Source organism: Littorina saxatilis, linkage group LG12, assembly GCF_037325665.1.
Source record: "Littorina saxatilis isolate snail1 linkage group LG12, US_GU_Lsax_2.0, whole genome shotgun sequence".
NCBI lineage: Eukaryota > Metazoa > Mollusca > Gastropoda > Littorinimorpha > Littorinidae > Littorina > Littorina saxatilis.
In genome coordinates, this window is record NC_090256.1 from 78392107 (window position 1) to 78417813 (window position 25707).

A 25707-nucleotide genomic window follows, 5' to 3' on the forward strand; every position below is an offset into this window, starting at 1 on the left:
CAAAATTTGAAAGAGAGTGTACTATTGACTGCCTGTTGAGTATTTCCGAGTTTGAGATAACCCCAGTATTATAATTTTGTTCTGTGCAAGTCTTAACTGCTTTTCAAAAGCTCAAAACAAAACAAGGAAAGATGAGAGAGAAGTCCAGCAGTAGATAGGTTAAGCCTATTTTAACATACTGGAAACTGGTAATCTTCCAGTAGGTATTAATTTAGTTTTACTAAAGCCTGTTGGGACACAAGTAATGGGTTAGTGCATTTGTAAACAGGAATCGCTTGACAAGTGGCCCCCTTCATCCCCCCCCTTCCTCGTCCTGATATGGCTCTGCGTAGTCGGCTGGACGTTAAGCAACAAATAAACAAACAAACAATGAGAGAGAAGAGTAAGTATAGAGTAAGTAAACTTATGAAGATATACCTTTCTTAGCAGATGGTTACACTGTCTTGTTAAAACAGAAACAAAAGGGGTTGAGACAGGGTTGCAAAAGTCGGGATCCCTCCATCTTCTACTATAACATTGTTTGGAGTTCTTAGGTCCTGACAAACAAGATGACCTGTGTACTAAGTTAAAGTAGTAGGTCACCCTCAGTAATGTAATATTGAAGTACATGTACTGCATCCCTGAAATCTAGTGTAGAATTGAAAAATAGGTAAATATGAACATGAAAATATGCTAATAACAGGTGGACATAAGAAGATAAAGCCTGAAGTAAGCAGCATGTGGATTGTGTGATCAAGTCTCAGTCATAGTTTTGTATAAAAGGTGGACACTTTTTCAAAACAGTTCCAGCAACAAATCCTGAGCTATGTACAGTTAGGATTCTGGTCAACTGGTTTTTTTTTCTGTTCTAAGTGTGACATTTTTATGATCAGTTGTTGAGGTGTGGTAATATTTTCACATCTTTACGGTTACATTGAAGGGGGTCTGCTTGATACATTCCTTGCAACTTCTACGTTGAAACGCTTTAAATAAAAGTGGTCTTCCTTTTTCTCAAATGTTGGTTGATGATACTGCTGACCAGTTAAGTTTGAAGATCATTAATCTGTAGGATGAATGGTTTTTTTTTTGTATGACACAAAGATTATGATGTCATTCATTAATTCTGGTAAGGGCTAGCAATTTCTTGAAAGTAACAGCATTTTATGGCTATAAAAGGCAGACACTTCATGTAAAAAATATGTTTCAGCAGTCCCACCTCCATAAAATACATGCAGTTGACATGAAGAAGTTGACATGAATGAAGGATGTGCGGAATGTATCAAACCAGCACCCTGCCACTGAAGTAAAAGGATAAGTTTACTACTGGTATAATCAGTTAATTTTGGAGCTTATAAGGAAGAAGGTCTGGTCTCAGGAACTGAGAGTGCTGAAGGTCCGTCTTCACACACACACCTAGACCTGCTGCCAAACTATGAAGCTACTCTTGCAGTTTTCATCGTTCTTCACATGGAAGTGGATGGTACATGGACTGAAAAGATGTCAAACTTGTAAAGAGACAACAAACAAGCAGAAGGATGTTGTTTTGAATGTAGCTACATGTACTTTGTTACAATGAAGGTTGAATTATTGTACTTTTGACATTTTTCTGACTTTGAAGACCAATTTTCATACACTTGTGTTTGTACTTCCAAAGTTCTTTAGCTATTTTGTTACAGACGTTAATAAAGTTTCTATGTTTTTAACAAAAATAAATTGTTTTATACAGTCTTTTGGTGTCCTTAGTGGCTTTTTGAGTTTTACAATTAATTTGTTTGTTTGTTTTTAATTTTTGATAATCATATTATTTTCAGCATGAGAATTAGTGCCAGGTTTTATTCTGGTTTGTGACTGAATGTTTACGGTGGGGTTCATCTACTTTGTCGCTGCCATGTTTGTTATATTTTTTCAACTAATTTTGTAACAAGTTTCTTATCTTTTACGTACACGTGTGTATGAACTTTCTTGACAATAAAATCTTTCATATTTATTCAGATGCATGACTGTTCTTACTAACCCTAACGCTTCATTATCAGTTGAACCATCCCATCACAAGATCATTCCTTGCTCCATTACCACAATGACCGGGTGTTGAAAACGTGCAACACAAGAAACCAAAGACCATGCTTTGACATCTCACACAGTACAGAGATATTGGTGTACTTATGCATGGACTTTCTTCTCACAAGCCACAGAAATCAACACTGTTGTTTCTTTTGAGTTTCAGTTTCATTTTGGCCAGTGAGAAAGTTCTGCTAGACTCGTGTTTTCCAAGATGCAGCTGAAGAGAGATCAAGCTCAGTGGCAATTGAAACCTCATTGCCCCCCCCCCCCCCCCCCCTTCGTTTATTGGCTAATATTAGCTCTGCGAAGGGGAATGCATTTACGGTTTGCTCTGCTTGTTTCAAAAAGTCATGGTGCAACCCTGAAGAGCATGCAAAAGTGCTATCTTTACCACATTTGTGTTGTGTGTTGCAGTTTCATGTAGGAGACCCCCACCCTGAGCAGAAATATCTCCCATTACATTTGTGTTGTGTTACAGCTTCATGTTAGAGACACCTACCCTGAACAAACAAATATTTACCACGTGTGTGTTGTGTGTTAATGCTAGAGCTTAATCAGGGAAGAGAGACATACCCTGAACAGAAACATCTTCATCACATTTGTGTTGTGTCAGGATCAATACATTGCAGGAACCTTTTTGGGTTATCGTCACAATGGAAACGAGAGAGCGCAACCACCAGTTTAAACAAATGTTGGTACCTAATTTGTTTACCATTTTTGTCCTTGTCCTCTTCCGAGAATGAATAAAAGGCTATGGTTTGCGCATTATGTACATGCACATTATCTACGCATATTAACATGTACATTATTTACAGGGTGAGGTAGTAGGATTTATTGGATCGTAGCCTTTCCTCCTATTTCTAAGGAGATCAGTTAGTGGGGTTAGGGGGGCAATTGGAGAACAGGCAGCATAGCCAGATCCCCCAACCACCTAAATCCTATTCCTAACCGAATTTAAAAACGGGTTAAAATTATTGTTGGCGCTAGTGCAGTGGCCGTCATGGCACTTTTGTGTTAGCGCTTCATGTAAGAGACACCAACCCTGAACAGAAATATCTTTACCACATTTGTGTTGTGTGTTAGCGCTTCATGTAAGAGACACCTACCCGGAACAGAAATATCTTTACCACATTTGTGTTGTGTGTTAGCGCTTCATGTAAGAGACACCTACCCTGAACAGAAATATCTTTACCACATTTGTGTTGTGTGTTCCAGCTTCATGTAAGAGACACCTACCCTGAACAGAAATAATTTTACCACATTTGTGTTGTGTGTTTTGATGCATCCGTGCATCAAAAGGGAAGATCCAAGTCAGAAGACATCAAGGCTTATTTTGAAGACTTGGGAAATATCTTGCCTAGCAGAAAGACTTCAGAAAACTATGGGGGGTCCAGTTTTGCAACATTTCATAAATAGATGTCGCCATCCTGGATTTGCTCTTAAAACCATGTCAGAACATTTACTCTTGCAGGGCACTTAAGCTTTATTTTCCACTGCCAATGTGACTTGGAATAGTAGGAAATGTGTGCAACACTTCAAAATAACATTTACTCTTCACCATGATCAATGCTGAAGGGAATGAAGAAACTTCTTATTCTTCTTCTTCTTGTCGTTCGCCTTTGTCATGATGCTCATATTCAAAGCTCATTGACCCAAAACAAAAATATTTCTCTTAAAGCGTTATATCATTCTCACACACACACTAGCATGCAATGAAAGCAAAACCAAGGGACAACAAACAAAATTATAAACCAAGGGACAACAAACAAAATTATACTCGCATGAAATCTTTTATTACATATATATTCAGACACACATTCAAATTGCTAATGTTGCTTTGGTTGAGAGGTTACTGAAAAAGCAAAATTGGCAACATTTGCGAAAGCACTCAAACCTTCAACTGACCTAAATTAACCCTGACCTGGAAGCTGAACCAAGGCAATCAATTGACCTTTTGGAACATTCTTTCAATCATTCCTATGCTACAATGTCACAAGTTTGATCAGGAAGCTTCTCATAGTTCTGAAATTGTTTGAAGAAATTGACAAGACTGACTAGAACAAGAGTGACGTAAAGCGAACACACCATGAAGCAAAAACAAAGCAAGTCTACCACTGTTTAATAATAATAAGAATACACATTGTACAGGCTCACTGGACAAGTACTATTTCCCATGTGTTTAACAATAATTCATAATTTAACAAATATTTGCATAGAATATAATCTGAAAATAACTCGCATAAGTCCAGCAATACAAAAAGATTGCGCACGAGGTTCCTCACGCATTTCTTTATTTTCCATTCTAAATAAAAGAAGTGTGGCGCACACAATACAAAATCATTCTCCCAAGACATTTCCACTACATTTGAAACCCAGCCATCAGCAAAAAAAAGCATAGATCTGTGGAAAAAAGGGTAGAGGGAGAGTTTACTTCGGTTACCTCCCTTCCCCTATGGAATGTTAATTTTTAAATTTACTTACAAGGAAGATCACTCAATCACAAGGAGTAATTATTTCTAGAAAGCAGTGACTTGACAGTGGTTTTGATTAAAATAAAGCATTTCTATTCTGCAATGTGTTCATTTTATGTTAGTTAAATGCAAGGTCCCTCACTGTCGCTGTTTGGAATCATATTGATGAGTATTATCAAATCGCACTCGAGAAGCAAACAACGGTGCAGCTGTGTCCTTGATTTTAAAAATGCTCCCATTAATAATCAAATTATTTACGTATCCTGGGAACACAAAAATCCTTAAAATATCTTGATTGGAACAACAACAAAAACCTAGCCCTTACAGCAGTTGACAAAATTGCACTGTAAAAAAATTGCAGTTTTTACAAACGAAATATATTTTACTCTCTCTCTCTCTCTTCCCACACACACGTGCTTACACACACAGCTACAGAGGCTTGCCTCGGCTTATCACAGTAAGAGACTCCACTATTTGCAGAACTATCCGATCATTGCAATGAGGACAACAATGCCCATGAAGAGAGCCAGCAAAATGGGTGGAGTCAGCAATCCCCAGACGGGCCACAAACCCTTGAGGAGGCTGAAATCAATCAAAACAACACATCATATTTTTGGATCTACAGTAGTGCCCACAAAGCATGATTTTTATTACACAAAACTTGCATTTTGTGATTGGCTCCCTTGAAATTCTCAAGATTTTGTATCTCTATTAATTATCAGATATCGGTGACAATTAAAACATAAAAATAAAATAAAAGGTAATGGTATATAACAAGTAAACATTGTTACTTAAAGAAAAAGATTGCATGAACAAACCAACATTTTAACGTACCTTTGTCATTTATCCTTGTTTGTTTACAACATTATAAACGATATACAGGCAAATCCAGCTAACTCACAAACGGTTAAGTCAAAAATTCGCTTAGCACACAAAGAAATTCTGGTCCGGAATTATCCCTCTTTATCTATGTGTACAAAGTACCCTGAGCTCGAAATGGGATTTCTCTTACGTAAGTCGAAAGACGGATAGCACACAACAGAAAGTCAGTCCCAAAGACAAAGTTTACTCTATATTTACTACAGCAACTCGAAACACGAAACTTGGCGTCTCACACTAGCGCATTGGCCATTGTGTAACCTTATTCCCTTCTTCTCTACACGGACGCCACACCGACTGGTCAGTCGGCACGCAATAAAGTATGAACTGAAGTTAGGAGGGGGCGAGGAGTAAGGAGAATTATCCAACTCCAAGAAAACATTCTGAAAAAGGTGGGGAAGTGGTGACAAGGCAGTGAACGCACTCACCATGCACTGACATCATACGAAAGCAGCCACACAAACACAGCACAGAGGCAGAGGCAGGTGTGCAGATGCTTTGTGAGAATAAGCGTTGAAAACCAGTTTGAATAAAAAAAACAGCAGATAGAGCCGCATGTCATAATCATTCTTCTTGTCTGGCTTTATTGACTGCATGCCGATCTTGTGGCAGTGACTTTTCACTCTTCAGTCGGACTGTACACAAACCGCTCTCACTCTCCCTCACTGACTACCCTAAGCCCTGACAACTGATCCTTGGAAATTGTTTGGAAGAGTACACCTCTCTATTTCTCTCCAATGCTCTTCCTGCTGACTTCAGTGACACCGGACACCCCACTGAGTTTAGCCAGCTAACCCCCCCCCCTCTCTCTCTCTCTCTCCCCCCAGCCATGTACTGTTTGGTGCTGTGGCCAGAGAGGTGTCACCGGCTAAATTGAGGCCAGCTGCACTGTTCACTCAGAGCAAAACTAGTTGACTGTGTCTAACTTTTGACAAAGCAACACAACTGAAGGGTTCACAGATTAGGTAACCGACTCACTGGTCAAGGCTGCAGGGAAACAAGAGTATCTTGTCAATGAAAGAGGTTACACAGATACGCGATGCTGAGAACGGTGGCCGATTTTTCACTCTCTTTCTCGGAGGGCCTTCATCATTGCAGGGACTGCTGTAAAGAAATGCTTGCTCAGAAACTAACTCTTTTTGCATTGAAACATGCACCAGAACTGGTGGACACCATCGACAATGTCAAACATGAAATCAAAGCAGTTTGCTTGAGGAAACGGTCGTCAGCAACTCAAACTTCTCTGTTTTCTTTTTTTAAGAAAATCTGAGGTGACTTTCTTTGTGGCCCCGCCCCCTCCCTCTGTAAGGACCCCCCTCCATAAGGACCGATTTTTGTCAACATTTTCAAGGTCGCTAGAGAGGGGTTCCACTGTACTATGACCAAGTCGAAATTTCGGATAGGACACAATAACAATTCGGTCCCTTCAATTTCGTCTTATCCGGATTTGCCTGTATATAATATATATTCAATTGCATTTATAAACAAAGGCATTATTCTATTTTGGCCATCTTTTCTGACGTGCACTTGAAACCTCTGAGTCTGACTGGGCAGGGTATGCCATGATTAAGACAATAACAATAACAGTTGCATAGTATGAACCATAGCCCTACTCTGTGCTCTCGGTGTTTATAACAGTTTAACACTGAAGGAAGAAACGCAATAAAATGACAAACACAACTCTGACCTGAGAAAGCCTAAGATGAAACTGGCTGTGGCAACAGGAATGGCAGCAGGATGTCTTTTCTCCCAGTCATCAGATTTGACTTTCTTCACGAGGGACAACCAGAAGATCATGAACAGTGCTATTGCCACCGTCACTGCCATCAGACCTGCTCCAACATTGAACCATAACCTGCAACATAAGATGAGAAGCACACATTTTAGATGACATTGCTGTTTACAACCTTTGGAATTGTATTAACAATTTATTAATTAGGATACATTTATCAAAAAATACTTCTATGCAGATCATAAAACACTAAAAAGTGTTGACAGTTTTCTTTTCCAACCTTGGTTATTTTTTAGAGTTACAGTTGCACCAAGTGCATATTTTTTTAAGACTACAAAAACAAGAACTACTTTCATAGCAGACTTACACAGAGAACTGAATCCCTTCTTCACAATAGGCACATGTATAATATATATATATGTATTTGCTGAAGAAGGACACATTCATCTTTTCAATACAGAATCCCCTATGGCTCATGATGATGAAGATTTTTTTATTCATTAATATTTCTGTTTCGGTGTGTGAAATTTAAGTGAATGCCTTTTTAACCACAACATCCAGATAAATGCCCTACTTAAGGTATACAATATTTTGTAAAGTATTCTCAAAATGTAGGCGAGGGAAAATTCACTTGTTTGTGTGTGTGCTCGTGTGTGAGTGCCTCTATGACTGTGTGTGTGTGTGTGTGTGTGTATGCATGTGTGTACATGCATATGTCACTGTGTGTGTTAATGTGTGTAAGAACTAAGATTATGGTGCACTGAATTATCCATCTAAGTTCACCTGTTGATCCTTGTATCATACCACAGAACCAAGTGAAACTCAGTGAAGTGGAATACAGCAATTGAGGACACCAGCCACAGTATGTTCTGTGCTGAAAATGCTGAATATCTTGAAGGTTTGAACGACAAGCGTTCTTTTTTTTCCCGTTCCAGACGTTGATTTCTTTCCGTTTCCTCTTCTGCAACAGGGATAAGATCAAAACCACTGAAACCCATGAGTACGACCGTCATCAAATGACTTAATGAGCAAGTAACAATAGTAACAGACTAACACTAACAGGACTGAAAATGAAATAAACTGCAAATATGTAATCAAAGAAACAAAGGGGAGTAAGTGCCCTAAATGCACACGACATGTGTAATAGAGTAAGTGAGAGTTATTCAGAACCATTCTCCTGGCACCTGAGAGAATAACAAGCATTGAAATGAGCATAAGCGACTTTCATTCTCAATCTTGCAGAAATGTAACTTTTGGTAAGTCAACAATTAATCTGTGTTTGTCAGTGTCACAGAATGTTTAATTCTTACTTATTAATTGAAGCAGAATACTCAGTCAGTAAGTCACATTTTTGGGGGGGGGAGGGGGGGGGGGGGGGGGGGGTATTTAGTTTTTCCGTGTAAACGTTTTCAGACACTCACAGATTGCATGCTGATGATGTGTAACGTATGAATACAAATTCATGTGTGTAAAATCAACACATTTTTGAAATGTGTCTAAAAAACACAAGAAAGGTTGCTGCAAGGATTACAACAAAAAGTGCTCAACTGATTACTGTAAGTATAAAAACAAAAACTTTCTGATGATATATTTTACAGGAAAACTAAATGACTGAATAACCAGTCCCCCCCCCCCTACACACACAATCTGTATGTGTATGTGTCACTGTGGCAGAAGGGATCTAATTAAGTGATCTAAAAGTGTCTGCATTCCCTGCAGGTGTTTTCCCAGTGTGAAGGGACTGCACTCGGGTGCAGTTCCTGTAGAAAAACAGGTCACACTCAATCTCATGTCCTACGTGAGACTGCCATAAACAGCTGAGATCAGTTTCACTTTGATAAGACTGAAGTACGACTACTCCACTGTGACCAAATGCACGCTTTACTTCACTATACAGCAGGAGTTAGATTACTTAGAACATAACATGGGCTAAACAGCTGACACTAACATCACAGCGATATCGCTGGTCAAGTGGTCACATCTTTGTAGCATAAAGCTTTGCAGGGTTTTATTTACTAGTGCGCCTTGCGCCATTGATGCGTAACATCTCAAAATGTCCCATTGGAATTCCCTTCAGTGCGTCAAAGGGCGCACTGACATTACTTACCACTGCGCCACCCCATGTACACTTTTCACGGGAGTACAGTGTTCGGAATGACTAAGCAAAAGTGCGCGCCAAGCCGAGCAACTTGCGAGTTTGTGAAATACGCTGTGATTAGCTTTTAAAATGTAATTCATTAATATTCAACCAATCCTGCGAACTATCTGTGCTTGCGCGTTTACCTCTGTGGAAACTGTCAACAGAAGCGATACCGATAGAAATACAGACCCCCCCGCACACACACACTAACCTCGGTGATACACTGGCAAATTCTCATAACATCATATGGCACCAAATATAACTATTTTGCATCTTTCGACAAAAGCATTTTCGGATGGCATAGCCTGCTTTGCGCTTTTTGCCTTCGACTATGCCCGGTAGCTCAGTTGGTAGAGCACTGGACTTGTGATCGGAAGGTCGCAGGTTCGAATTCGGGCCGGGACGGACACGGGTCAACTTTATGTGCAGACCCAGAGACGGAAGCCATGTCCCACCCCCGTGTCATCACAATGGCACGTAAAAGACCTTGGTCATTCTGCCATAAGTGCAGGTGGCTAAATACACCTAAACACGCAGACACCTGGGTAGCGCGACTCCGTTGCTGCTAGCTTTCCACTGGGAGGAAGCGACCCGAATTTCCCAGCGATGGGACAATAAAGTAATGAAAATGAAATGAAAAAATGTCCCACCAGAATTTGGTTGAGGGGGACAAATGTCCCATTCTTTTTCTTCCAGGCTAAACCCTGCTTTGCGCTAAGCTGACAGCAAAACTGCTGCATCAGTGTCGTTATTTGGTTCATTAGAAATTTAGTTGTGACTAAGGTGTAAGGTGAACATGCTAATATTTTCTTTGGATTTTGGGGTGAATCACTGAATCATTGAATACATGTTTGTGTCGGCACTTTTCTGGATCAAAAAACGTTATTTTTGAAGGTGTAGCAAAGTGTCACATGACCTCCAACAAGACTCGAGAAAACCTACAGGAAAAACACCTGCAAGAAGAGCACCTACAGGGAATGCACCTACTTTTGGTCAACTTAGACAAGTTAGAGACCCCTTCTGCGTCACTCACTGTTTGTGCGTGTCTGTTCGTGTGTGTGTGATTGTATGCTACTGGGAATCCCAAGAGTGATCCAAAAATGATGTACGAGAACCAAGGTTCAAAGACAAACGTACCTAATTCGAGGGCATCTAAGTAACGGTCAGCTAAACGATTTTGGACTTTTCTGTGAAACACAGCTTCCTCAGTAGTCGCCATTTTGACGCTCAAAGTTGTGAAGAGTTTTCTCTATTTACCCAAATAAACATAATCAATGCCCAAACATACCCAAAATTTGCTACGGCGCCGCAGGGGCAACGTAGTCCACGGTAAAGTGTTGACCCGAAGTGTTTTGCGGCAAAGCTATCTATTTTTGTTTTACATTTCTACGTGACGAATTGTCTTTTTTCTCATTCAAATAAATCTTTATAGTGAGCTTTTAATGTCCATACTTCCTCCAATGTTTTCTCAAAAGCCGAAATTTAGCAGTGTGCAACTTTTTTCTACTGCACATTAAATAGTACACACTCATTTTTTTATAACTTCATGACGGATTTCTGTAGAAACCTTGCATCGTTGTTTACCGGTTATTTTGACATTAGCATTTGGTTGCGTTTGAGAATGATGAAAGTGCTTTTAGAAGTATTCCGGTAAAAAGTTAACAGATGAACCAACGCCATATTTTTTGTTCGAGAGACCGCTCATTGGATGGTTTGCACCGGAAGCGGGCTCTTCGAAACAACAGAGAGGGCGAGCAAGGAGAAACAATTTTCAAACTGTCCCAAACTGTTACAAATTGGAACTGCAAAGGTAATTATAAGTCTTTCATTATTTCATTATTTGACTGGTCAAAACATCTTTAAAGGGGAAATTGTCTATCTGGCTAGATTAAAAGCACTGGGCGTGACTGTTGGTGCAAGGCAGTTTTTAGTGTAAAACTAAAAGTAGACTAGTAAAACTCAATCAATCAATATGAGGCTTATATCGCGCGTATTCCGTGGGTACAGTTCTAAGCGCAGGGATTTTTATTTATTTTTAATTTTTTTAAATTTTTATGCAATTTATATCGCGCACATATTCAAGGCGCAGGGATTTATTTATGCCGTGTGAGATGGAATTTTTTTTTACACAATACATCACGCATTCACATCGGCCAGCAGATCGCAGCCATTTCGGTGCATATCCTACTTTTCACGGCCTATTATTCCAAGTCACACAGGTATTTTGGTGGACATTTTTATCTATGCCTGTACAATTTTGCCAGGAAAGACCCTTTTGTCAATCGTGGGATCTTAAACGTGCACACCCCAATGTAGTGTACACGAAGGGACCTCGGTTTTTCATCTCATCCGAAAGACTAGCACTTGAACCCACCACCTAGGTTAGGAAAGGGGGGAGAAAATTGCTAACGCCCTGACCCAGGGTCGAACTCGCAACCTCTCGCTTCCGAGCGCAAGTGCGTTACCACTCGGCCACCCAAGTAAATGAGTCTAGACTAGTCTTTTAGTTTTACTGTTTAAGTTTCACATAGTCATAGAGAATACTACATGGCTTGCTGTGTCATGCCAGATTTACACGAGTTGCTTTTTTAAATATTGAACTACGAGCGAAAGTGAGCTTTTTAATATTTGAAAAACTTCAAAAAGCAACAAACAGCATTCGAAGTCGAACTCAAGGCAATTTTTTAAACAGGAATGGCAAAATCTATACGCACTCCGAGTGCATACAGGATTGATGAGTCTGTATACACTCCGGCAATGAAAAGCTCTGTTACAAATCTGTAGCTAATGAAATGCCCCCTAACAAGTCGTTAGGAAGTAGCCAAGGAAAAATCAGTCTAGCTTATGGACAAGTTTCCGCTATCTCTTTTTCAGAGTGTCGAGGGTTGGCAAATAATGTACATTCACATAGTATACAACCGTTTCTAGGTCAATACACACTTCAAGTGTGTTCCAAACTCCGACAATAAACTGCCATGAACTGATGAAGCATCAGTTTCATTTTAATTGTTCATTTCAATGCTTGTAAATGTTAAATTCTCAGGTGCCACTGCCAGGAGAATGGTTCCGAATAACATGAACAATCACATACTCTATTAGTATTACACATGTCGTTTGCTGAATTAGAGTAGAGCGCTTACTTCCGTTTGTTTATCAGATCTCTATACATCTCTGCCTCATTTGTTTATGATTTTCATAACATGGGGAATTTCTGTGTTTTTTACAGGTGCGTTTGGTGCAGAGTGCGATTTGAAATGGCTTCGGTTCAATTTCAAATTCATACAGACAAGGAAAATGCAACTGCCACTGGTCTCAAAACTATTGGCGGGGGGCTTCAGGGTAAGTTGAAACTCGGTTATTTTGTTAACAGTTTATAACTGACTGAGGGATATGAGGACAGGCACAATACTGAGCAACGAAATGCTGACATGAGCATCAAAAATAAAAAATGCTCAGATGGAAAAGTCTATGATTGTAATGGGAGCTAGAACACAGCTTTACCGGAAATAAAAGTCAAAACATAATTGCCTTCATGTCTCTTTCCTTTATTGATCGTCAATCATAGGTATGCATGGACAATGATGTAAGTACTTGGTGGACACCAACTGCAAGATATTTCTATCAAGTTAAAACTTTTGGAATCTTTGATTTTGTCTAGTGTTTGAGTTACATTTTATCCATAAAATCCAGCCAGACAGCACCTACATTTTGTGTAAATCAATTGAGCAAGAAATAGTTGTTGTGAAGACACCATTACTTACATCATTTGGCAAGTCCATCACTTTTTTACAAGAACAAGATTAGGCAGCATTGTAATGCTGCTGATTTAATTGATCACCTTTCTGGTAGACCATGCAACACAACTGAAAACAAAAGTGAAGGCCTGAAAATAATATGGCAAGTGAATCAGATGTAGCGTAAGTTATGAAGACACCAAGCGTAAGTTATGAAGACACCAAAATTGTGAAGTCTGTTATGCTTGAATTCTAGTACTCTTGAAATCTAGTCTGGTGTGTAAGAGATTCCTGATACAGTTTGAAATGATCAAATCATACTTGAATATTCAACAATGGCAAATATTCACAGTTACAGGCAAAGTCTGAAAATTATTACGTAAGTTATTTTTGACACCTGAATTGTTGTGTCCAACATTACCAACATCATCAATTATCATCGTTTCACAACTGATTATTTTTCTTATTCGCTTGTTTTCTTTTTCTGTTTTCTGTAGAAGATAACATACGTAAACATGTTTTGATTTACATTGTATCTGCCATCTACCACAATGAACTGAATTGCTGATTGCGTTGGTTCGAGTGACACGAAACGAAAATGGTGTCAGAAATACGAACGTAATCTAAAACAAGCCACACTATTAAAATGCAGGAAAATGTAACTAAAATTTCCCCTTCAGAGCTTTCTTTATACAAACTCGAAGAAACTTTAAGTCAATCACAAAAATATCAACTTTGGTTCAAGAAAAGGTTAAATTTTCCTGACGTTCGTATTGAAAGACACCAAGAAATGTCGGCAGAGTGGCGAGAATGACGAACGAAATCCACTAAGTTCAGCATCAATTTAAACAAATGCTGGTGATTTTGGATAAAACAGGAACAAAAGTAGTTGCCTGTTGGGTAACTCAGCAAAATCAATTAGGGATCGATGATTCTTGAAGTTCGTCTGTCTGAAAAACTCTTGAGATGTCGTAAGTTTGCGCGAAACGCCAAAGACACGAACAACTTCCAGGTCAAAATACCTCCTCTCAATGCATTGTGGTAAAGGTGAAGGCCATTTATTCGTAATCTGTGGAAATTTCCGCAGTGCATTGAGTCGATTGACATTCGTTCGTGTGCCTGTGTCGACTTCGCGTTAGATTTTGGAAGTGCAAAAACGTAAGTAACGCAGTGACGCAAAACGTCGGATATTGCCTTTCACACATTCTTTCACAACCCTAGGTCTTCTGATTGCTTTTATTTGTGCTAGATTGTGTCATTTTATTCAGTAACTTCCAATTATCAGTGGAAATATCAAGTTGCATGTGAAAGATATGATGATGGTATGGACTTAGATCAGCGTGTGAAGTGAGACACGAAGCATTACTTACAGAATGCAATTTTTTCGTCCACGCTAACGACACATTATACGGTAAAGAAAGAAAATGAGCATATCTAATTCTTAAATACACTTAGTTTGACCAAAATAAATACAAACATGACACTACAAACTGCTTCACTTACCATTGTACTTTCTCAAACAAGATCACTCATTTTTGTCAGGTTTCAGTGGCCATTTTAAGTTGTATTTTCAATGGAAAATAATCAAAAACAAAATAACCACCAACAGAAAAAATAATCTGTAAAATGATATTAATTCTTTATTCTCTCTTTAATCACAATACAACAACATTAACAACCAGAAGAAAACAGTTCTTTGCACAAAAAAATCCAGAAAGTGGCTACCATTCATTTTGTACTTTTTGCTCAGTATTGTGTCTGACCTCATATAACTAATAACTATAACTTATATATAAGCGTCATTTTAATTAAAGCCAGAGGTAAGTGTGAGTTTGAAAACAGTTCTGGTCACTTTCTCATTTTTTCCCAGGCTTTTAGTTACATGTAATAAGCCTATCCCTATGGACACGAACCCAAAACACTTTGACTCAGTGAGTGCCTCCTTTGCAGACTGAGACTGAGTGTCTATAGATATATATCTCTGTTAGTGTGTAATGAGTCAGCTTTGTCACATTAACTGATTGATTTATTCTGTGTCAGATTGCATGATGATGTCACTGTGATAATGTTTTTTGTTTTAGCTACTTGAGGACAGTTTGCATATAATTTATCATAGTAATGGCATGTGGTGTTATGAAAGGAACCATCCACCAGTATACACATGTTTTTAATTTTATATAACTTTCTTCTCTTTGAGATACATCAATATATTAAGTTTAATCGTCGATATTGTTATCATGTATTTTGTAGTTATGGTACTTTGTAGAAAGTACAAACATGATTTAAGTACAGTAGTCACTGCTTATAAAAAACACCTTGGGACCGAACAAAAGTGTTTTTAATAAGCGGCGTGTTTAATCAACGGCTGCGTGTTGAACATGTCCATCAGTAATGAAAGGTAAGAAGACCGACGCACGCATACAAGCTAAACTGATTACACCGTACAACCGTTTTGAAACTTTACCAAAGCATTTTAATGACAAATAAAAACGATTCAGAATATGTACATGTATCGCACATCACAGTTTGCCGAGGCATTGTTCTATGGTCATCTGATCCATGGGCTGTTTGCGCAAAAAGTCACGGGTCTCCCCTCCCATAGTGTCAAACTTGGCAGCGTGTTCAAACCCCCTCCTAGTCTCAAGTCCCATTGTGAGGACTTGCAGCGCTTGTCTCATCTGAGAGTTGGTAGGGGTGGGGACTTCTTCTTCTTCATCGTCGTCCTCTTCCTCATTGGGGCCATCGCCGTCGTCAGCAGCAGCACCCACAGCTTTGATGTCGGAGATGTCAGATCCATTCTTTATTCTTTTCTTTGAAGCTAAAGCTGAAGTTGAAGCCATTTTCAGTTTCACTGCTTATCCAGTGAGAAGAAAGACCAGACAGTATTGAATTGTCATCTGACGGTTTACTGACAAGGGTGTGAGTTGTCATCTGACGGTTTACAAGGGTGTGATCACTGTTCACACAAACGCTGAAGTGTCTTGAGTTGTCATCTAACGGTTTACTGACAAGAATTCACGACCAGAAGGCGACTACTAACCCTCTGAGCAGAGAGAAAATGAACAAAAAGTGTTTTTATTAAACGGCCCCTGTATTTAATAACCGGCGGAGTTTTACATAGGTTATATAGTGGTAAATCCGGACCGGACCAGACTGTATTTAAAAAAACGGCTGTTTTTAATAACCGCGTTTTTTATAAGCGGCGACCACTGTATAACAATGAAATAAAAAGAAAACAAACCAGTAACCAGGTTATGTACTTTTTTTTATCAATATTTCGGCATGTAACTGTCTTCAGGATGGTATGGAAAGTATTACATGTGTAAATATTCTTGTTTTAGGTGGAAAAAGTTTCCAGGCCCACAAGACGCCGAGGCGTGCGCTCGGGCTGGTGAATGAAGCTCACAGAGTGGGGCTGGGACCACAAGTACCGGCTCCCCAGCTTAAAGGTGGAATCACCAGCTCATTGTCAGCACATGCCCTCAAGCCAAAGAATGGTGTCGCCGACAGAGACTCTAAGTTGAAACAGAGGCAGCAAGTGGATGTATGTTCAACTGACAGTAGATGAAAGTTGTTTGTTTTGAATGTTTCACAAACTTGTTATTCTCTCAGTCTCCGGTGCCAGAAGCACAACTCTCGCTTACCTGGTTGTCACCCACTTTCCTTTGTTTCTTAGATCCACACATGCATTTAACATACTTAGGAAAACCTGTGTACATTTGTACGTTGTGAAAGAGTTGCTTTTTCTTGGATACAGATGCAAACCACATGTGACATTGTAGGCCAATGACTAGTGATCAGCGTATCTTCACACATGATCAGCAATCTGTGCCAGTGACATCACGCACACGACTGAACTACCAGTGAGAATTAGCTCCCATCTGTGCTTTCTGCACTGTTTGCGCTATATAACGTTCTTTTCGTTCAAAAATATGTTTGCATAGGGTCGTTTTGCCATCGAGCATAGTGTCAAGTAAATGTTAACTTTTTTTTTAACATTTCAATCCAGGAAAAACTTGATACGAAATTACAAATGTATATTATATTGGTTGATAAGTGTTATTTTTGTATTAGGCAAATCAGAGAAATATGGCCCACCTCAAGCAGATTGAATGTAATTGTTTGCGTTGCTTTGTGCTTTGGCAGAAAGAAAATCCTGTGCAGAAAGCCAAGCAGCATGGTGAGAAAACGACAGCGCGTCCGATTCCCCCTGCTAAACAACAGCATTTACCAACATGGAGCCTGCCGGACATCGAATACATGCCGCCGCCATCACCACCCAGAGGTGAGAACACAAACACAAACCGACTGGACTTACTAGACCTGTATCTATCCAGCTTTATCTTGTCTTTGTCCATGCACTTATGAAGGCTTGCATTCTTCTGTTGCTTTGAGTGTACTGTAAACAAAGAAAAGAAAGAAACCCACATGGACAGACAGGCATACACGCTGGCACACACATTCACATACGTCTACATGCACATATAAATATACACACACGTGTATACTAGTATATTTTCAACAGATTTTCCATGCATTTTGAGTACTATATCCACAAAAAGTCTTGCTGTAGTGTAATACTACAAATTGGTACTGTCTGTTGGATTTCCGAACATATTTATTTTGCCCTGTACTTCTGTGAGCAGATGATGACGAAGACATGCTACCCGTGAAGGATCGAGCAAGTACCTACGTTCACAAGCTGCTGAGCTGGCGACCACAGTGTCTGTTTGGAGCCCAGCCTGACAGTGAGGAGGAGGAGGAGGAAGAAGAGAGGGAACGACAAAGGATAATGGAAGAGCTGGACAACCTTCCAGCACTAAATGAAGGTGAGAGCCACTCACTCAGTCACGGCTTGTGTCACACACATCTCACTCTGCAGTCTCTCTGAAATGCAATGAGTTACGACAAGTATGGCCAAGTAGTTACTGCTTCTCTCTTCTAGGCAGCTGGTCACAGACTAAGCACCTAGCTGTGGTAAGTCATGACAGAAAGCAGATGTACGGAAGATGAGGGCCTGGGTCATTTTAAGAAAAAGCTAAAAGTTATCGACTTTAAAGCCATATCCCTGATGGGAAATCAGCTATTAACTTGGGCGGGGATGTAGCTCAGTCGGTAGCGCGCTGGATTTGTATCCAGTTGGCCGCTGTCAGCGTGAGTTCGTCCCCACGTTCGGCGAGAGTCAACTTTGTGTGCAGACTCTCCTCGGTGTCCGAACACCCCCGTGTGTACACGCAAGCACAAGACCAAGTGCGCACGAAAAAGATCCTGTAATCCATGTCAGAGTTCGGTGGGTTATAGAAACACGAAAATACCCAGCATGCTTCCTCCGAAAGCGGCGTATGGCTGCCGAAATGGCGGGGTAAAAACGGTCATACACGTAAAAGCCGTGGGAGTTTCACCCCATGAACGAACAAACAAAAGCTATTGACTTGAAACAGTGGTTCCAACGTATAGTTTGCGTCAGATGCTCTGCAAACTGAAAACATGCACTCACTCAAACAGACTTGAGTGAAGTTAATCTTGTAGTTTTGAACCCATAACAGTTATAGGATCAAAAATACAGGCTTGGCATCAAGAGCAGAAAGATCACCAGTGATCGCGCTAGGTATTTTTCAAACCGGTATGACGTCATGAGCTGGCTACAAGGCTCTCACGAAAATCGGTAAGCTTGCCAAGGCAACCAGTAAAAGACAAACAATGACTTACAATACATTAAATCAATGTCAGTTATATGCGGACGTTTTTTCTCCCCCCCCCCCCCCCCCCCTCAAAGCAACTGTCGCACAACTTGACAGTGACACATCAGCAGCCGCTGTGAGAGAGAGAGAGAGAGAGACTTCCGAAATAAAATAGGAAAGCAAATAGTAATCACGCAACTGGAAGACTTACTCACTAGTTACTTTCTGTTACAGTTTCACTTTCGCCTAGTCTTTGTTGTCAAAAAGTTTTCACGCGCAGAGCCAACAGCATTTCTATGACTTGGCGATTTTGAATGGTCTTCGAGAGATGAATTTTGAAAATTTCGACAACCTCTTGTGTAACCATTTTTTTGAGTCACTTGAGAAAAAGTGACTCTATGTAATCGGTCAGTGTTAGTCTGTCCGGCCGGCCGTCCGGCCGGCCGGCCGTCCGTAGACACCACCTTAACGTTGGACTTTTCTCGGAAACTATCAAAGCGATCGGGCTCATATTTTGTTTAGTCGTGACCTCCAATGACCTCTACACTTTAACGATGGTTTCGTTGACCTTTGACCTTTTTCAAGGTCACAGGTCAGCGTCAAAGGAAAAATTAGACATTTTATATGGACTTTTCTCGGAAACTATCAAAGCGATCGGGCTCATATTTTGTTTAGTCGTGACCTCCAATGACCTCTACACTTTAACGATGGTTTCGTTGACCTTTGACCTTTTTCAAGGTCACAGGTCAGCGTCAAAGGAAAAATTAGACATTTTATATCTTTGACAAAGTTCATCGGATGTGATTGAAACTTTGTAGGATTATTCTTTACATCAAAGTATTTACATCTGTAGCCTTTTACGAACGTTATCAGAAAAACAAGGGAGATAACTAGCCTTTTCTGTTCGGCAACACACAACTTAACGTTGGGCTTTTCTCGGAAACTATAAAAGTGACCGGGCTCAAATTTTATGTGAACGTGACTCATTGTGTTGTGAATAGCAATTTCTTCCTGTCCATCTGATGCCTCATATAATATTCAGAACTGCGAAAGTGACTCGATCGAGCGTTTGCTCTTCTTGTTGACGTGTTTTTTTGCAGTCTTCACAAAACATGAGAAAGTTCTCCCCCTCCCCCTCTGTCCACAACCACAGAAACTCTTTGCACCATTTTTCGTGAAATCGTTTGACAGTGGAAGATGCCGATGTTGGTTTCTTTGCCGCCGCTTGAGACTCGGGCTCTGCAGATGTACTAGGCCGTGAAGTACTTTCACTTTCAGTTCCTTCATTCAAAGGCCTTTTCTCACCTCTTGGGGGTAGAAAAGACAGTAAAGATCGTTGCTTCTTCATCGCAATCGACTCGCCTCACAATAATCAACTGTATGTAGACAAAGATCTAAGCTGGTGTGAGTACGTGATTTCCCGGTATGATGCTATGTCGGCTATAGTTAGACGCCGTCCCTTATAACATAAACTGAAAGATTTTACGATGGACCGGGAACCGAAAGAAATGGCGCGAAAAGTATGATGTCTGATTTTTGACGTCATGTTTGACACCTTGACATCAAGTGTCATCAATGGAGACATAATCGCAACATTGTAGCGCTGTCACAACAAGCCATCCAAATCTCTCTCTCTCTCTCTCTCTCTCTCTCTCTCTCTCTCTCTCTCTCTCTCTCTCTCTCTCTCTCTCTCTCTCTCTCTCTCTCTCTCTCTCTCTCTCCCTTGTACTGACAAACGATTTTTGTAATTACTACTTTTTTTTTTACCGGTCAAACCAAATAACAATCGGTACGTCTGACCGACATCCACTTTTTTTTCCGGTATTGGCGAATCTTAACCGGTAAAATACCGGAAATTACCGGTAAACGCGATCCCTGGATCACTGACAAAACTGCCTCACACAGACCACTGTCTTCGAACACAGAGTGTACTGACAAAACCCCACCCTATCCAGGGTGAGCGCTGACATGGTTTAAAGAATTTGCCAATCAAGAACTTATATGTAAACAAGCAACCATTCAAGACATGGTATTAAACACACTTCATCAAACAGCAGGGACCAAAGCCATACACAGCAGTGGCTCAGGGGAGATAATCAGGGTAGGGATTAAAACTGAAGAGATAACAAGAGGTACTACAAGTACAACAAGAAGTACTACAGGTAGAAATAGTATTCACAATACATTTCACTCAATTATTTTCCTTTAGTTTTGCAGCTGTCATGCGACTTAGTACCTGGCTCCGTGTAGAAAGGCAGTTTTCATGAGATTAACAGGTACCTTTGATGTCCTGTCAGATGTGTTCCCGATGGCCAACCTGCACTTGAGCTGTGAGGAGCTGGATGTGGACAGCCTAGAGTTGCCCACTATGGATGATCTGTTGATCCCTGAGGTGCCTGATGACTCCCTGGACTGCACAGCGCAAACCTCCCTGCCCCAGGCTGACTGTTCCGCGAGCGCCAGCTTGACTAATCTGCTGGAAGATTCTGCTGATATTTCTCTGCCTCGGCTGGAAGATTCTGCTGATATCTCTTTGTCCCAGGTGAAGGAATCTGCGAACACCTCTCTTAACGAGCTTGAAGATTCTGCCAGCGCCTTTCAGATCAAGCCACATGGTTGTGCTCAGGCTTCTGTACCTCAGCTGGACGATTCTTCTAATGTCTCTTTGACCCAACTGGACGATTCCCTTTTGGGGCTTGAGCAGCACCTGGGCAGTCTGGAAATCAAGGACTATAGTCTACCCTCCACTCCCTCGCACTGAAGATGATGCTGAACGTCGGCTGAGGGTTCTTATTCACCTCGGTGGACAGGGTTGTGCTGGCTGCATAAAAACGTTTCACTTTGAAAAACGAAACCCTCCTAGTGGTGCAGGTTGATGTTGGTTATTGCTTGTGCAGGTTTCGGGGCAGCAATTTAGAGGGGCAAGGTGATGTGCTTACTGCTTACTGATCCTGTAACCCGCCGGGGTCGTATGGGCACTGCACTGTTGAGCGCTGCACTAGCTGTCTCCAACTCTGCTTGATTTGATGATCCTCATGTCAGTTGGTTTGCATAGATGTGTGTGTGTGTGTGTGTGTGTGTGTGTGTGTGTGTGTGTGTGACTGTATGTGTGATGCATTTTATGTTTGCTGAGTGTCAGAGGAGACCGCACTTCTTTGCCAAGGGGGAGTCTGGTTATATTAACATAGCAACAAGCATACAAACAGTGGGGCTTGTTTGGAGGTGTCTTCTCATTGCAGGGCCTCACATAACAGGTGATGCTGTTTAAATATATGCATTAACATGTGTCCCGCCATCCTTTGTGCCACTATGGATCTCAGCATAGTCACTGTTCAGTGTTGCTTGCATTGGGTTGTTTTGCCACTTAATGTGTGAGAATTATAACCAGATGAAGCAGAGTGCTGATGACAAACTAAGGGAAGTAAGCTGTTACTTCACTCTGGGGACATAAGCAGGTAATGAGATTGCACTAGGGAAGTCAGTACCTAACATTCTGCATGTACCCCTGGCCTCTTCCAAAGGGAATCATTTCATTCATATGACTCATGGCCCTTGCACATTTAGCAGAGAAGCCATTTCAGATTGTTGTAATACTCTCTTAAAAAAAATAATGATCAAGGAATATCTTCTTTCCTCCGCTTACGGTGCTGGTTTTCTGATTTGTGGAGAGAAAACGTAATTCTATTCATGGGCTTAGTCATAGCATGGGCTCTAAAATGTTGACAGTATAGGAGAGGATGCGAGTATCAGGGGAAAGAAAAGTACTGAGTCTGTGTGTGATTGCAGTTGTGGTATGCAGGCGTGCGTTTACATGTGTTTTTTGTACTGCTCTTAGCTGTGTTGGTTGAAATGGTTTAGTCGTATTCATACTGTTTTAAATTTCTGTTTTATCTTTTGTTGTAATTGTACTTTATGTTTCTAAATAATGTGCAAACCTGGTAATACAGTGTTCCAGATGATCGGACGTGTAGCAAAGATCTTTACGTGTACGTGTAGATATTGCGTCAACTGTGACTCACTTTTTTCTCAAATGTTCCAAATGCATGCGTTGTTTTGCTCCCACCGAGACTGCAGATTTTTGCAAATGCGCGACATAAAAACTAGATTTGATGACGTTACCCGTACACGTCCTGAAGAGTGCAACATCTAGATCTTGCAAATACCATTACCAGCACTGGACGACGTGTGCTGCCATGTGATGGAGACCTCTCTGCAAGATGTTGAGACAATTGTTGCACACTTTTGCAAAGCTATTGTGACAGTATATACCTATAGAGTATGCAACTTTGCACCTCTGTAAGCCCAGCACAAACCTACACTAGTCTTGATATTTCAATGTACTTATTGTGAGTGAGACTGGTGTTGGTTTAAGCTTTAAATGTCTGATGCTGTTCTGTAGTATGTCTTAAGCATGTTTTATGTTTTCTTTGTAAATAAAGTTTTCTTCAATCCATAGACTCTTGTTTGTAGTTAATGATTGTGCAGGTACATGTAGCTGTTAAAAGTGTTTGCTCCCATGTTGTTGGCTCACGTAAGTGTAGCCTATGCGATCGTAACTTTGTCTGTCTGTGCGTGCGTGTGTGTGTGCGTGTGTGTGTGTGTGTTTGTGCGTGTGTATGTCTGTGGTAGAAACTCTAACATTTGAAGACGTCACATTACATTGACGTCACATTATGACGTAAGAGGGTTAGACGTCACGCGAAGGAAGTACTGAAAGTCTCGGTCATTATTATTTTGAGCGGGCCGAGACTCTGTTGGCAGTCGTGTCCCTGTAAGTAGGCTACATGCAGACAGACAGATCTAGATCTAGTGTCTCGCTTTCTTGCACAGTTTCACCTATGCTCTTTCTCTGTGTGTGTGTGTGTGTGTGTGTGTGTATGTGTGACGGAGTGATTGAGTTTGTGTTACTGTTTGTCGATTTCTTACGTGAGCCTTGATGGCTTCGCCTCTTGTTTATATTAGTGTCTTTGTAAATTGTAAAGTTTTTCTGGATGTAAGTAGTCGTGATTTAAAATTTATCTTTTTGTTTATAGCATGCCCCTTATTATATCCCAAATGTTGACACTGTTAACATTTCTGCCTCTAAAGCAGCACTTAAAAAGAAAGAAAAAAACACCTAAAAATAGGAATAATAGGAAGCAGGACATACCCTTCATAACAGGATAAATGAGGCCTGAGCGCAACAAGATCAAATAACAAAGGGATGCGAGTGCTCGGAGTATAGACAAAATTGTGAGCTGTGTGGAACCAGTCTCATGGCAACTTAAACTCGTACAATGGAAAGCATTAAAGGAACAAGCAACATTCATCCTCTTTACTTCGAGGATGAAACTTCTCAGCCGTTTGTTGCTCAGTTTTCTGCAGCTTGAACTGAAGACTAACCACAACTATTTGAATGGTGTGGGTGTTCAAGTTGTGTTTCCTTTTATTGCCTGGGGTTGCAGGAGACTTGTTCTCTATCGCTCACACTGTTGTCTATATTTTTGATTGCTTGCACCTTTCGATATTTAGATTTTGAGTTAATTTGTGATTTCAGATTAAGTCGGACCCCCCGCGGGTTAGGGGGAAGAATTTACCCGATGCTCCCCAGCATGTCGTAAGAGGCGACTAACGGATTCTGTTTCTCTTTTTACCCTTGTTAAGTGTTTCATGTATAGAATATAGTCAATTTTTGTAAAGATTTTAGTCAAGCAGTATGTAAGAAATGTTGTTAAGTCCTTTGTACTGGAAACTTGCATTCTCCCAGTAAGGTAATACGTTGTACTACGTTGCAAGCCCCTGGAGCAAATTTTTGATTTGTGCTTTTGTGAACAAGAAACAATTGACAAGTGGCTCTGTCCCATCTCCCCCCTTTCCCCGTCGCGATATAACCTTCGTGGTTGAAAACAACGTTAAAACACCAAATAAAGAAAGAAAGAAAGAAAGAAAGAAAGATTAAGTCGGTGTCAACAGCAATCCTGTTGAGACACAAGAAGTGTGATCTGATCCTAATCCATTTAAATCTAGGTACACGAACTTGCCTAACACTCAGTTTATATGCTAAGTACAGAAAAAATGCTTTCTCCACACACACACAAGACAAACGTGCACACACACACCCACACACATGCATGCATGTACCTATACACACACAGCTGTACAGAGATGAATAGTAGGTGCTGTGTCTGAACTTGTGACTTGTATAATCAGTGGGTAACAGTAATCAAGAACACTATACTTCACCAGAGTACAACCTACATTCAAAAGAAATGCAAGAAATGTATCTTTAAACAAAAAAAACACCACGTTCTGCAAGTGGCAAACAACTTTCACAATTTTTAATTTTTTTAATTTTATTTTTTACAATCATCAATGAGGTGCTCTTAAATTTTATGTTAGAAACAAGGATGTGTACTGCGAAACATGAATTTCAGAGAAAGGTCAATTTCAATAGGTAAAGGTCCATCCTCAAATTGTTGGAAGTCATTCCAATATCCCTTCCAGTGAATACATACATGTACTTTTAAAATGAACATAATATACAAATAAAAGTAAAATAACTGTTCAGAAATGCATTTCAGTTGAACAGTTCACTTTCCAGATTTCCAGCCAATAAAAAAGCACATGCGCCTGTGTTAATACAAAACAAACTTCCATTTGAAAAAAAAGGTAACCAACCAACCGCCCTTATTTGTTTGGCCTTGTCATTGGAAGACAATTGTTTATTTTTTGGCCTAATCTATTCTCTAAGCTACACTCTGCCCCTCCCACCCCGAAAAGATGATGGATAATGGATTTAACTTGCAGTTTTAAATTCAACTTATTCAAGATGATTTAAATGCATTACACAATAGTGTCATATGCCAGTTAATAATGTAGAATTCAATATATTTGTAAATGCAAAATGTTACAGGCACTTTAAAATTGGATAGTTTAACACATTTATACTAATTATACTTTGTTGTCCTTGAATAAAGGTAAATGCATACATTACACAATAGCCACATGTTTGCAGAACAGTGGAACACCCGTTCTAAGATTTCCTCCAAGA

At 40.2% G+C, this 25707-nt stretch overlaps 2 protein-coding genes across 2 annotated transcripts; one reads left to right on the forward strand and one right to left on the reverse strand.

Annotated features, from left to right (window-relative positions):
- Nucleotides 1–3811: 3811 nt before the first annotated feature.
- LOC138982847 (transmembrane protein 128-like) lies at nt 3812–10515 on the reverse strand. Its single transcript, XM_070356216.1, has 4 exons — nt 10400–10515; nt 7906–8083; nt 7078–7245; nt 3812–5093 (listed from the first exon to the last, which is right to left on the reverse strand). Exons 1-4 carry the CDS (start codon nt 10479–10481, stop codon nt 4994–4996), a joined length of 528 nt encoding a protein of 175 aa, XP_070212317.1. The 5' UTR covers nt 10482–10515; the 3' UTR covers nt 3812–4993.
- Nucleotides 10516–10959: 444 nt separating this feature from the next.
- Nucleotides 10960–23132, forward strand: LOC138982850 (uncharacterized). The gene is made up of 6 exons (XM_070356220.1): nt 10960–11072; nt 12489–12601; nt 16338–16540; nt 17143–17281; nt 17643–17825; nt 20975–23132. Exons 2-6 carry the CDS (start codon nt 12517–12519, stop codon nt 21436–21438), a joined length of 1074 nt encoding a protein of 357 aa, XP_070212321.1. The 5' UTR covers nt 10960–11072; nt 12489–12516; the 3' UTR covers nt 21439–23132.
- Nucleotides 23133–25707: the final 2575 nt, after the last annotated feature.

Excerpts from the sequence above, each read along its gene's own strand:
- LOC138982847 (XM_070356216.1), bottom strand. The coding sequence starts at position 10,481 with ATGGCGACTACTGAGGAAGCTGTGTTTCACAGAAAAGTCCAAAATCGT. Across the intron at positions 8,084-10,399 it reads CTTAGATGCCCTCGAATTAG|AAGAGGAAACGGAAAGAAAT; the intron begins GTACGTTTGTCT and ends TCCCTGTTGCAG. Across the intron at positions 5,094-7,077 it reads TTCATCTTAGGCTTTCTCAG|CCTCCTCAAGGGTTTGTGGC; the intron begins GTCAGAGTTGTG and ends GATTGATTTCAG.
- LOC138982850 (XM_070356220.1), top strand. The coding sequence starts at position 12,517 with ATGGCTTCGGTTCAATTTCAAATTCATACAGACAAGGAAAATGCAACT. Across the intron at positions 12,602-16,337 it reads TATTGGCGGGGGGCTTCAGG|GTGGAAAAAGTTTCCAGGCC; the intron begins GTAAGTTGAAAC and ends TTCTTGTTTTAG. Across the intron at positions 16,541-17,142 it reads AACAGAGGCAGCAAGTGGAT|AAAGAAAATCCTGTGCAGAA; the intron begins GTATGTTCAACT and ends GTGCTTTGGCAG.